Source organism: Geotrypetes seraphini, chromosome 16, assembly GCF_902459505.1.
Source record: "Geotrypetes seraphini chromosome 16, aGeoSer1.1, whole genome shotgun sequence".
Classification (NCBI taxonomy): Eukaryota; Metazoa; Chordata; class Amphibia; order Gymnophiona; family Dermophiidae; genus Geotrypetes; species Geotrypetes seraphini.
This window is the reverse complement of record NC_047099.1, coordinates 43,575,678-43,588,076: the sequence shown is the minus strand read 5'-3', so window position 1 is coordinate 43,588,076 and position 12,399 is coordinate 43,575,678. Positions and strand designations below refer to the sequence as shown.

Below are 12,399 nucleotides of genomic sequence, written 5' to 3'. Positions count from 1 at the left end.
ATAATGCATTTGGTGTAAAAACCAATTCCCATCATTATGTGTCACTTCCCTAACAATCTGTAACATTGAACAGGATAGAAAAAAATCAAAAACATGAGCTTGAAACTTATCTGAAAGGGGATTAAATGATACGTTAAAATCACCCAAAACACACAGTTCCTCCAAATCTACAATGTAAAGATGTTAAAAAAAAACCTTGGGGGACAGTATAATACACAAAAAGATATCCCATTTTCTTTCAGAACCAAATACTTGAAATTCACACTCTTAAAAACAATAATTCCACCACCCATTCTCCCATAACCTTCCGGATAACACTACCACATACACTCTATCTGATGTTTGCAACACAAAAACACGATTCAGTTACACAAAAACATTGTCCTTTAATGTTAACCCAGCATGTGTTCAGTAATCCCACACATAAACATCTACTATTCATCTCTCACATTAACCAAAGCAGATAAAATAGTAGACCAAGAGAGAATCAACATCTCTCACTTCACTTCTCTGGTATCTCAGCCATCCATATCTGCCCCTCCACAAAATCACCTCAATAGCAGTCATCCCCAAATCTAACAATGCAAAGCAAAGCAAAAGAAAACTCTTCACCCCGAGTGCTATCCCCCGGAAAGTGAGGCTAGCCATGTCCTCTTACAGCAGAGGAAAAAGGAGCCAGATGGTGACAAGGGCAGGTAACAGCTCTCCAGCAGCTGCGTTCTCTCTCTCTGCCACTCTTGAGTGATGTCACGCAGGAAGTGGGACTAGCAGTGTTCCAGGGCAGAGTAGGATGCCACAACCGCTGATATTGCAGGGAAAGAGGAGCCAAATGGTAGGGCTGGAAACGGCTCTCCGGCAGCTTCTTTGTCCTTTTCATTCTCTATTGCCTGTGGTACAAACCTGAGATTCCAAGGGCGGACTGCTCAAAAGAGTGGGATTTAAGGGCAATGTATACAAGATACAAATTTACAAGTGAAAAAAGCAAAATATTTAGTTGTTAGTTTTATTTGAATGCTCCTGAAAGGATTTAGGCAGGATAGGGACAGTATTCAAGGAATTTGCCCAAGTCATTTAATTACAGCATAAATTTCTTGGCTTAAAAACTTCCCTCCAATGTTTTAGTGTCCCCCCTCCCCACGCCAGTACCAGATGCCCAGATTTCCCCAGACAAGTCTACAGGCAAATCGCCTTATCCATCCAATATCATTTAGCAAAATGCTGGAACCAACTACCACTTACACTATGATCTTGTGATCAGAAATCTTTAAAAGCATCTCTGTATTAAGACAGGGAGCCAATCCTGAAGTAACTGAAATGGTAATTGTAAAACCCAATTTCTAAACTGACTAATGCAACTCCTGAGACATAACAATGAGCCAACGGTGACCTACTTGGATTTGTAACGATGGCCTAATTGTATTAATAGTTGTACTGATCTACCTGTAGTAGCAACTCTATTGAATGTCCGTGTCAAAGTGAACATTGTAACTTCCTGGGTAACTGACCCAACCTCTTCTAATGTAATTCGACCTTGAACTGAATAGCTAAAGGCGGAATAGAAAACATAACATTTCCTTCCCTCTTCTCCCAGGTTCAGTTTTTTCCCCTCTTGCTCCAAGCCTCAGATCCAACTCTCTCCCTCCCTTCCTAGTCCCAGGTCCAGTTCCCTCACTACCTCCCCCACCCAGGGCCAAGTCCAATTCTCTTAATACCCTCTCATCCCCTGCAGCTGTCCTCCATTCTCCTGCACCATGTGGCATCTCTTTGCCCCCCCCCCCCCCCCCGAAGCTCATCATTAAGCCAGTCTTCGTCTTGGCAACCCTAGTGAAAGGCTGTCTGCATCGAACCTTTCCCTATGACCTAGCTTGCCCCCTTCTGAAAGGAATTTTTTTCAAAAGTAGGGGCTGGCTCAGAGAGAAAGGCTTGATGCAGGCAGAATTTCACCAGAACTGCTGGGCTAAAGACTGGCTTATAGGTGAGCCGGGGCCAGGGGAGGGGTGTGGAGATTCTGGACTAAAGGGAGGGGAAGAAGGCAGGTGGAGAATGGACTGCATGTGACTGTTTCTGCCTCACCCAGCCACTCCCCATCCTGCGGCCTTAGAGAAATACCTTTTATTGGGACTTTGCTTCCTGCTTAAAGAATCTTAAAACAATCCTCTGGCTTACCTAGTTTTTAACTTAGAAAGGGAAATGTTGATAGCCATATTAGATGCAGAGCAAATGATTCTTTAGTGGCTGAAGCACTTTGATTGAGCAGTGAAACAGTTAGGGCTGGTGGGTGATAACTTTCACTAACCCAATGAAAGAAAACTATGTATACTTCATAGAACATTGGGGGACTCTGTGCAGCTGAATCCGCTTCAAGGCTGTGTTAACATGAGAAGATGCAGTTGTGTTGAATGTGTAGAGTTTACATCCGACAGTATCATCAGTACTAAGGACTCCAAAGTGCCATTGGTCTGACTTAAATTGATTTATTTTTTCCAATCACAAATGACTGGCAGCCTGTCTATTGCTATCTTTAGTCATATATAGTTATAAGACTATATATGCAGCAGGATTCAGCACATTTTTGCTTGATTTTTAGCATTTCACAATACAGTCGCCCTCTGGCTCTCTCATGATATATATTTAGGATAACCACCATCTTTACAGCAAGAAGATCAGCGCTCTTAATAGCCACCACAGGATATTACTAATCTATAAAAGATGAACTCTTCTTTTTCTATGGTCTTACGCAAATACTTTTATATTTCTGGCTTCATTTTCTATTACTCATTTCAAAAGTTCTTTTGTGTAATGGCAGCAGCCCGTTTCTGCTTACGCTTCATCCTACTTCTCATTTTCATATAGTAAAAGTCCAGTTGATCTGATCCTTAAGTTGAGCTTGTGCTTTCTCCTTTACCAACTGCTGCTGGTGAAAATGCATGGCCATACTGTGGACTTACCATGCCAGGGCTAGACGATGTCACAGATTTGGTGGGGCCTGGATGCTGGCGACCTTACCATACAGGTCAACCCTGCGGTGCATCATGACGGGCATCTCCTTGCGGATGCGGTGGAGATATTGCAAGTCAACGTGAGCATAGCAAAGGCCAGTACCCTCTGTGCACTGTGCCACCACGCAGCCCCATGGGTCTACTACCATGGCATGGCCAAAGGAGGTGCGGCGCTCATTATGTCTGCCGGTCTGTGCAGCAGCCACCACATAGCACTGGGTTTCAATGGCCCGAGCTCGGAGCAGCACCTGCAAAACACAGCAAAATATACCTGAGTATGTGAGACTCTCCACATCACGATGTGCATCCTCTACCTTTAATGATGGAAACGCCCAATGACAAGGCAGCTTTTAGGACACAGCCTGAACGTAAAGTGTGAGATTCTAGAAAGCACGTTCAAGACAGTTATACTGTATGATCTAACATTTAGAAAGATGCTTGGAATCCATGTGCCATATGAGTGCTGCTGCCATGCCTTCCACCCCAGTGGCATCTCCATGTGGGCAGCTGAAATACGAGATGTTCTAAAGAGCATTATGCAGCTGGTTTGAAACTGGTGGACAATAAAAGCCTTACCTCCCTTTTACGTTTCTATCATCACTATGGCAAATTTGTAACCAGTTCAACCATGTATTATATATGTTAACCTGTAACCCATTCTGAGCTCGTTGGGTAGTCCGGGATGTAAAATGAATTAAATAAATCCATACCAACTGATGACGTCTTAGTAACCTCTTCATCAGTAAAATTTCAAATGGGTTGTGGGCCAGTTACCTTAGAAATATAGATAAAAAAGCAGCGGCTTGCCATTTTCTAAGGGGAAGGAGATGTTTGGACCTAACAATTTCCTCTGGCTCCATCTCAATGAGAAAAGAGCTGGGAATTTTTCTCCTCTTTTCTTATTCTTCCATGTTACTTTGGTTCAGTCATTGGATGAGGCCATGCACATGTGCCCGACAGTCAGCCACTGGGTTTATCACCCATCTATAATTACTGCCACCCTCACCCCCAAGGCTGTGAAATTATTTGTAGTATCCCTAGCCCTGGATAACCTAGGTAGCAAAAACCCCGACATGGGAATTGAACCCAGACCTCTCAGGATAAGCCACTGCCCCAGCCTATAGGGGTGTTTTAACAGCATGAAGAGCATGTCCTGTCATACCTTAAATAAAACCATGCTCAAAATCCAAAGCCAGTTGGATAAAACCAACCATGGGACACAGCTGAAAAATTAACTTTAGCTCTGTCGATAGACATAATACTTTGGAAGCAAACAAAGTCACTCACCTCCCAGTGTGCCAGACCAGTGGTGAGCGTGAAGGCTGATGGAAAGGTGAGGAGTTCAGCACCTTCTTGAGCCAGTGCCAGAGAGATTTCTGGAAAACGCAAGTCATAGCATATCTCCAACCCAACCTAAGCATCGGGGAACACAGCACAGGCTGAAATACACGGGTAACCCACAACAGGACAGGACCTACACAGTGGTCTCCAGCCAGCTCATGCTGAGAAGCTGTACACCCCCCCCCCCTTCCCTCAGCAACTGCTCACCTTGCCCACTGGTGTGCTTACAGGAGGGGTGATCTCTGGTCCTGGGATTGTAAATTTGCTCTCTTTCAAGGAAACGCGTCCTTCTAAGTCAACATCAAAGAGGTGAATTTTCCGATATATGGACACAACAGACCCTGCAGAAATAAAACACAGAAACCCCTCAAGTTGAACTCCTTCTCTTCTGCAAATTTGTCCTCCATGCATTTCCAACTGTGACATTTATTTTATTTAAAACATTTTTAATCCGCCTTTATCCAAGGCGGCTCACAGTATTGCATACATATTTCAGTATTTGCACAACATAAAACTCAGCAAAATCATAAGATGATACCATCTCAACATTACTTCAATCAAGCAGCACAAATCTAATAACCTACAGAAAATATTATATTCTGAAAGTAAACTATTAAATCAAGGAGCAGAATATTAGCTTAGAAAAACTTGAACAAACAAATGGATCTTAAGCAACTTTCTAAATTGCAAAAGATTTTTACAAAAGCGTCAGGTACCAGACAATGCTTTAGAGAAACATGACTTTTTGGTCCATCCATATCGTAAAACATTCCCCTTTGATGTGTCTAACCACCAACAATTCGGCTCAACACCTTGTTCTTTCAGTTGCTTATGTTACTCACGCTCTCTCTACCCTTTTGGAGTTTTGGTCCAGCCTGCTATCTGGTTTGAAATGTTATCTTATGCCTGACTTCTGTAGTGTATACTGATAGCTTAAGGCTACCAATAAAACCCCAAAAGTGGAGCACAGAGCACACAGTTATGTAAATCTGAAGCACTAGGTAGTGTCTCAAAAAACTCACCTTCATCCCAGCCAGATCTCTTGAATTTACAAAAAAAAAGCAAGCGATATTGAAAGACTGGCAAAACAACAGCAATCCTACCAGAAAACAGAAAAGAGGCTGCAGACGTTGAACAGGCATTGCTGCCATGGTTTGCGGAAGCTAGAAGTCAACAACTGCCAATCAGTGGACCTCTGCAGATGGAGAAAGCAGCACAATTATCTGAAGAGCTGGGCATAGAAGACTTCAGAGCGACAAATGGATGGTTAGAGAGGTGGAAAGTTCATAATGGCATAAAATTTAAGAAGTAGCATGGCAAAAACAAGACGCAGATGAATTTGGTGCTGAAAGATGGGTCATGGAAGTGTTTCCATTGGTCATTGATGGATATGAACCATGTTACGTGTTCAACACCGATGAGACGGGCCTCTACTGGCGTGCCATCCTTGACGGAACATTGGCTTTCAAACACAGCAAAGCTGTTGGCTTCAAAGTGCCAAAGGAATGATTGACATTGTTGCTCGGTTGCAATATGGATGGTAGTGAAAAGCTCAAGCCACTGGTGATTGGGAAGAATCGAAATCCTCAGTGCTTCAAAAATATTAAACGCCTGCTTGTTGAATATTAAAGCAACAAAAATGAATGTATGACAGTGACATTGTGGATTGAATGGTTGCAGAAGCTTGACAATCTGATGAGAAGGCGACGAGAGGCATGTCCTGTAGGAAGTCAGCTGGCGCAGATGACTCTCCTCCAAGCCGGCATCTCTCATAAGGGCATAAGAATTGTCGCTGCTGGGTCAGACCAATGGTCCATCGTGCCCAGCAGTCCGCTCATGCGGCGGCCCTTAGGTCAAAGACCAGCACCCTAACTGAGACTAGCCCTATCTGCGTACATTCCAGTTCAGCAGGAACTTGTCTAACTTGTCTTGAATCCCTGGAGGGTGTTTTCCCCTATGACAGACTCCGGAAGAGCGTTCCAGTTTTCTACCATTCTCTGGGTGAAGAAGCGGAATCTATCCCCTTTCAACTTTAGAGAGTGCCCTCTCGTTCTCCCTACCTCCTCTCTCTGCACCTCCCGGATCCCTCCATCAAAGTGGGTCAGGGACAGATGGGCCTCCGCGCACTTCCGGGTGCCTTCCGGCCGGGGCACTGGATTTAGTGTGCTGCCGACCAGAAAGTTTGCGAGACACTGGGTTAATGGAATGAAAATTGTTGCTAACTGACTAAGTAGGCACTCTACCCTTGGAAACTCTCTTGCCTGGTTAAGCTTTTTTGAATATTGGACAGTCTATGGGTAAAAAAAAAAAGTAGGCTACAAATCTTAAACTGAGACACAACTATCACCTGAAAAAGAAGGTCCACTAATCTGATCATTCCTGAAGTTAGGCAACTGAGCTCAAAAGACCCACCATCTCTTTCCTTGGTATACTCTGCTCACTCTCTGAGACTGTCCCAAAAAGCTAAAGGGTAAGAACCAACCTTTGCTGTCAAGGATGAGGTGGGAGTTGTAGATCCTCCGATCATTTTCCCAATCATTGCCTCTCTCATGGAAACCTCCTAAGGAAAGCCAGACTCCGCACTCCCTGAATAATTAAAACATAACATACAAGAATGTCACCTTAAGGTCTGGCTCCTCAAACAATGACCGCTAGCAACAAGCACGACGGTCAGTGGACAACTCGAAAGTGCCTAGCTTCTTCTCCAAGGATCTGCTACTTGCTGCCATTGGAGAAGGGGCACTGGGCTAGGTAGATCTTTGGCCTGATCTGGTCTGGGTTCCATGAAACCACAAGGTCTTAATTGGTCAACTGAATGACATTTTTTTGAAAGAGAAGGGAATGGGAACTTGTATACCACCTTTTTGTCACTTTTGGCATTTCAAAGCTGGCATTCAAAGCGGTGGGCACTAGAGAATTAAATGACTTGGCCAGAGTCACAAGGTGCAGCACCAGGATTTGATCTCTCAACCTCGGGGTGCAGAGGCAGCAGCTCAACCAGTGAGCCACAGTCCTTCCAATAGAATTTGAGAGAAAGTGAAGTGGAGATCAGAATGATTGTTCTGAACCAATATTAAGCTGGGTTGCCATTCTGTTTTTTTATCACACAATGTTGTAAAGTCCACTAGAAAAACAGCGGGTCTGTGTAGATGTTAATTTCTTTTTCTGGAAGGAATTTTTGTTTAATGAGAATGATGAAGTTAAATTCATTTGTTTCAGAAAATCTTCCGATCTGATTTTTACTGCAAAAATGGACCAATTTTTTTTTTTTTATAAGTTAAGGGCATAAAATATACAAAACCTTTTTGGGATTGTGATTAAGTTTCACATCAAAAGTATTTAAGTAGTCTACAAGGTCTGGAGAAGCTCTAGGAAAGTTTTTTTTTTTTTTTTGCCAATGACTGGAAGTGAGGAGCAAACGCAAACTATCTTGAGGCTTTTTCCTTCCTAAAGAGCTCTCTACTGGACATATGGGGGCCAATATTTAAGTCAAAGGAGGCAAGCTGGCTAGATGATGTGATTTGAGTGAAGAAACTTTTTTTCTGTAGCTGGAGTATCTCCTCACAAAAATAATATGGGAAGTGGAACAAAAAGGTTGAGAGCAATAACACATTTGCAATAAAGGTCTTGAATTAGAGCTCTTTGGTTAAACTAGATACCGTAGAAGAATTACGGAAAAATCCAATGTAGTAACAGAGAAACTCCCCCGTGCTCATAAGGTCATCTATAAGAATCAGTGTATGCCAAGACTGAACATTCTTAAGAGCTGAAGGAGGAAATGAACCTCACTGAACTAGGCTTTACCTACATAATCTATCTCCATCATTAAACTTAGACAAGCATTCCAATGAGTAGAATGAATGAGGAAGGAAGAAAAGAAGCTACAAAATTCACAAAACAAGAGGAAAAAACCCTCTAAAGAATCCAAATCAGCTAACAAGTGGCAAATGCACAAATACAGTGGGATAGACAAGCCCCCCCGATATTCGGCACACTGCTAATGTTCAGTAGGAGACAACCAGTTATCTCCATTGAATATTCATGGTTAGAGGCTAGCCATGTGACTATTAAAGTGGCCAAATCAGACCATGTAAAAGTAGGCCTATCTTTGACTGCTATTAAGTTAACCAGCTAGCACTGAGTATTAACCTAGCTGGTTAAGTTAGTGCAGGCCAAAAAACACTGGATATTCAATGTTGGTCACTGGCAATGGCCTGTCATTGAATATCCAGAGTCAGCGCCGATCACCGGACTTAGCCAGACGGCTTCTAGTGGTCTGAATATTGACCCCCCCCCCCAAGGTGTTTCTAGGAGTCATATGTCGATCACCACTGTAGAAAGGCGAATGAGTCTTGGGCCAGTGAGTTATTCATCTTGTGTAGAAGGCAGTCATCTACATTTTTTTTGCTCCACCTCTCCTATCTCTGCACTGTGCTCTGCTCCTCAGTTCCAACCAAAGAAGTTTGACAACTACTACAACAGGGAAAAGAAAGAGGAGGGGCATGAGGAACTCCCTGATGAAGCCAAGTCTGCTCTGCCATTAACCAAATACAGTTAAAGAAAACCAGAGCCAATAGAAACATTAAAAAACAAGGGAGAACCCATGAAAGGACCTGAAGAGTGTATACCCCTTCCAATTGATAAAAAGTTGGATGCAAGGAAAACTGGACATGATGGTAAACAAGAAAAACACAAGATCGGTATTGATTAAAGAGTGATTATTCTGTGAATTAAATAAAGAAGAAGATGATGATACAATAATAAAAAAAAAAAATTTAAACCAAGAAAGCAAGAAACTATGAAAAGGTATAGAAGAATTTCCCTTTGTATTGGCAGCTACAAGCTTAATTAAAATGAATTTTCAGGCCCGCCTAGACAAGTTGCCTGTACACATTACATCTTATGATCTCTAAAAGGAAGCTCTGCTGGTATGATGCAAGTATTACAGTGTGCATTAGAAGTATATTTGGCTTAGAAAGAAGGTTCATTACTGTCATGAAATAAGCAAATGAAGGTTAAAAAGTGGAGATGAGGGTGCTAGTGGAGACACTCTTGGGCCAATAATTTATTAATGGCCTGACACACTTTTCTGCTTTCTGAGGAGGGTTTTTGTTATTCTGTTTCTCTTGTGCAAAAAGAACCCATTTGGAGGTACAGCCCTAAGAGAAGTCAACGTTTCACAGCTTTTAAAACCAAGTTTTAACGAGAAAACTTGTATGATCAAGGTCTAGTAAATTTAGTATCAAAAGTCATCGTCTACAAACATTTTTCTCCAATATTAATTGGACCATTTTAGTTGTAGTTCTTTGCGTTACAAGTATCAAAATGTAAACAAGAGTGAGAATGTCAAATCCAGACTTCTACCAAGCATATTAAAATTTTATTATCCCAACTTATCAGAATTCAAGGCGGCTTTACATAAAATTTAAGCAAAAACAAGAGAACTACTATACACATTTAAAAAAATACATCAAAAACGAACTAACAGGGCTGACCTAAACAGACTAGCACAAGAGGAAGGGATTGAACTATAATTGATTGAAAGGAAAGAACAAAAAAGGGAAAAACAAAAGGATGGGGGAACAGAGGGTTGGTCTAGTATTAGATTAAAGCATCCTTAAAAGGACAGTTATGCTGCGAAAGCATCTTTAAAAAGAAAAGTTTTTAAGCTAGCCTTAAAATGATTTAACGCTGTGATCTCTCTTAGATAATTCGCAGCTGAGTTCCAGAGCGAGGGGGTGGTGACGGAAAAAAGATTATTTCTCATAGTGTTAATAGGACTACTTGGCACTCCTTTAGGTCTTACCTGGCCAGGCCTTTGTAGCGCTGAATGAGGTCTCCTTGCAGGGTTTCAGCCTGGCTTAGGGTTTCCTCTGTGCTGCTACCAATGAAATCAAAAGCCTCCGGGAGGAAAACCATGCAGGCACTGCGTGAAGCTGCCTCCCGCACTAGTCGGGAACAGGTAGCCAAATTCTGATCCTTGTCTGCTGATGAGGTCATCTGGCAGGTTGCAATGAGAGGGCTGGGAGCATTCGCCATGATGGACATGTTTTTAATGCTTCAGGAGAAAACAAAGAGATTAGGTTGTTAGGTTTGTTCATTGGTGGTTGTTCGTTTGCTGTATGTTTATTCTATTATGTTGTTTGATTGGAATATGTGTTGTATGAGAAGGCTATAATTTGTTATTTTTCATTTGAATGTTTTATTGTATTCCACAAAGAATTGCAGAATATAAATTTTTAAAATAAAAGAAATAAATAAGTAATATCTTTTCTAGTAGATACAGTAGGTGTGTCATTCTGGACAATAAGGTATTCTCTCCATGCTCACGAGCTATCCATGAAAGAAACAAGACGGAGAAGGATTTTAGGCATGCCATGTACCACCAGAAGAACTAACAAATCGATTCTGGAAGAGATCAAACTGGCTATGTCACATGAAGCCAAAATGAAGAGGTTACGACTGTGTTATTTTGGTTATACAGTCAGAAGAGAAATAACATTGGAGGAGGACATCATGTTTGGGAAGATCAAAGGAGCCAAGCGAAGAGAGCAATCTACAATCAGACAGCTGGACACGTTGAAAACAACAATAGGGATGACGCGGGAGGATCTTTCCGGACTAGCACAAAACCTATTTCTTTTTAGATCTGTAATTCAACAAGTCACTAGGACTCGAACTCGAGTTGATGCTCCTAACACAAACAATCACTATCCTCTGTCCGTTCATTTTCCTGCCAACCCCCTCCACTTCCCACATGGTGCCACCATTCCCACAATGCTACAGCTCTCCCTCCCTTTCCTCCCCCACCATGGCCAACATTCCTGCCTCTTGCATCCCTTTCCATCTGTCCCACCCTTCTCTTTACCACCATGTCCAACAATTTTTCCATATGCACCCTCCTGCTCCATGCACCCATGTCCAACCATTCTCCCTTTCTCTTCCCTCTCCCACTGGTATCTTTCTTTCCCTCCCTTCCCACCCATCCAGCCTGTGTAGTCATTTTTTCTAAATCACACCGCCAGCTGTGGTTCCTACATGCTTCTGGCTGCTGATCTGGAAGGCTTCTGCAGGGATGGATGATAGTCCTCAGGTAAAGAACTCAAATGTTAAACCCTATAGAAATTGGTAATTCTATGCATATAATCCACATTCAACTACTGATACAACTGCATGTGCAAAATCCAAATAAAATGTCTACCAAATGCCGAGAGAACTGTGGGACAGGAAAGATCCAGGCAGCCGTTTTGTATTGAAACACATTTCTTTCAAGAAGCCTTGACCATATTCAGTAGTTGAGAGGTTCTCGGGCAATTAGACTACAATATTGATTGGATGATTGGTATGTATTCTGTAATGTATGTCTAGTGTAGATCTTTTCTATATATTATGGAGTTCTTTTCTGCTTTTGATATTTTTTTATGTAAACCGCCAAGAACTATTGCTAGATTTGGCGGAATATCATAAGGACATAAGAAGTTGCCTCCGCTGGGTCAGACCGGAGGTCCATCGCGCCCAGCAGTCCGCACCGGCCCATCAGGCCCATGACCTGTAAGGTGATCCTTTTCTAAGCCCTTTAATCCCTTATCTTTCTATTTATACTATTTCTATAACCAATCCCCCTATTCACATTTAAAATCTCTTTAAACTGATTTATTTTTCAAATACAACCAATACTATTTCTGCAAATGGAGCAGCAAAAGGGCATGGTAGATTTACAGATGTTAAAGATACCTGTAGTGGGTGCTGTGACCTTTGCCACTTGCTGCAGCTGGATGAAACAACTCCTTCAGGATATGGATGGAGAATGGGGATCTCGCAGCTAGCCTGAGACAGAAAGGAGAAAGAGAAAAGAATTGGTGAGAAATGCATATGTTAACCTGCTTTGCTCTCCACCTCCCACTCTCCCACTAACACAGTTTGTGATCCTGGGAAGCAACAGTTTAACAGGGGAATAGCCAAAGACGATCAATGCAGAAGAGAAAGATTTCAGAGCACGGGAGAAGACGGGGAAGCATCAAGAAATGCACCCGAGGGAAACTAAGAGACGATGTTGCCT

General features: G+C 42.3%; 1 protein-coding gene across 7 annotated transcripts in view; it reads right to left on the bottom strand.

The window, feature by feature from the left end:
* The window catches only part of NIT1 (nitrilase 1), a 29,837-nt gene that overhangs the window by 14,254 nt on the left and 3,184 nt on the right, over positions 1-12,399 (bottom strand). For 3 of the 7 annotated variants that reach the window (XM_033924345.1, XM_033924351.1, XM_033924350.1), the window contains exons 2-7: positions 12,075-12,167; positions 10,147-10,398; positions 6,823-6,926; positions 4,548-4,681; positions 4,287-4,412; positions 2,727-3,247 (exon numbers count right to left, since the gene is read on the bottom strand). In XM_033924345.1, coding sequence (XP_033780236.1) covers positions 2,969-3,247; positions 4,287-4,412; positions 4,548-4,681; positions 6,823-6,926; positions 10,147-10,398; positions 12,075-12,167 — 988 coding nt within the window. In that variant the 3' untranslated portion in view covers positions 2,727-2,968. Of the gene's footprint in view, positions 1-447; positions 901-2,726; positions 3,248-4,286; positions 4,413-4,547; positions 4,682-6,822; positions 6,927-10,146; positions 10,399-12,074; positions 12,168-12,255; positions 12,296-12,370; positions 12,390-12,399 lie in introns of those variants that run through there. The other 4 variants (XM_033924349.1, XM_033924353.1, XM_033924352.1 and 1 more) reach the window with 4 other exon arrangements.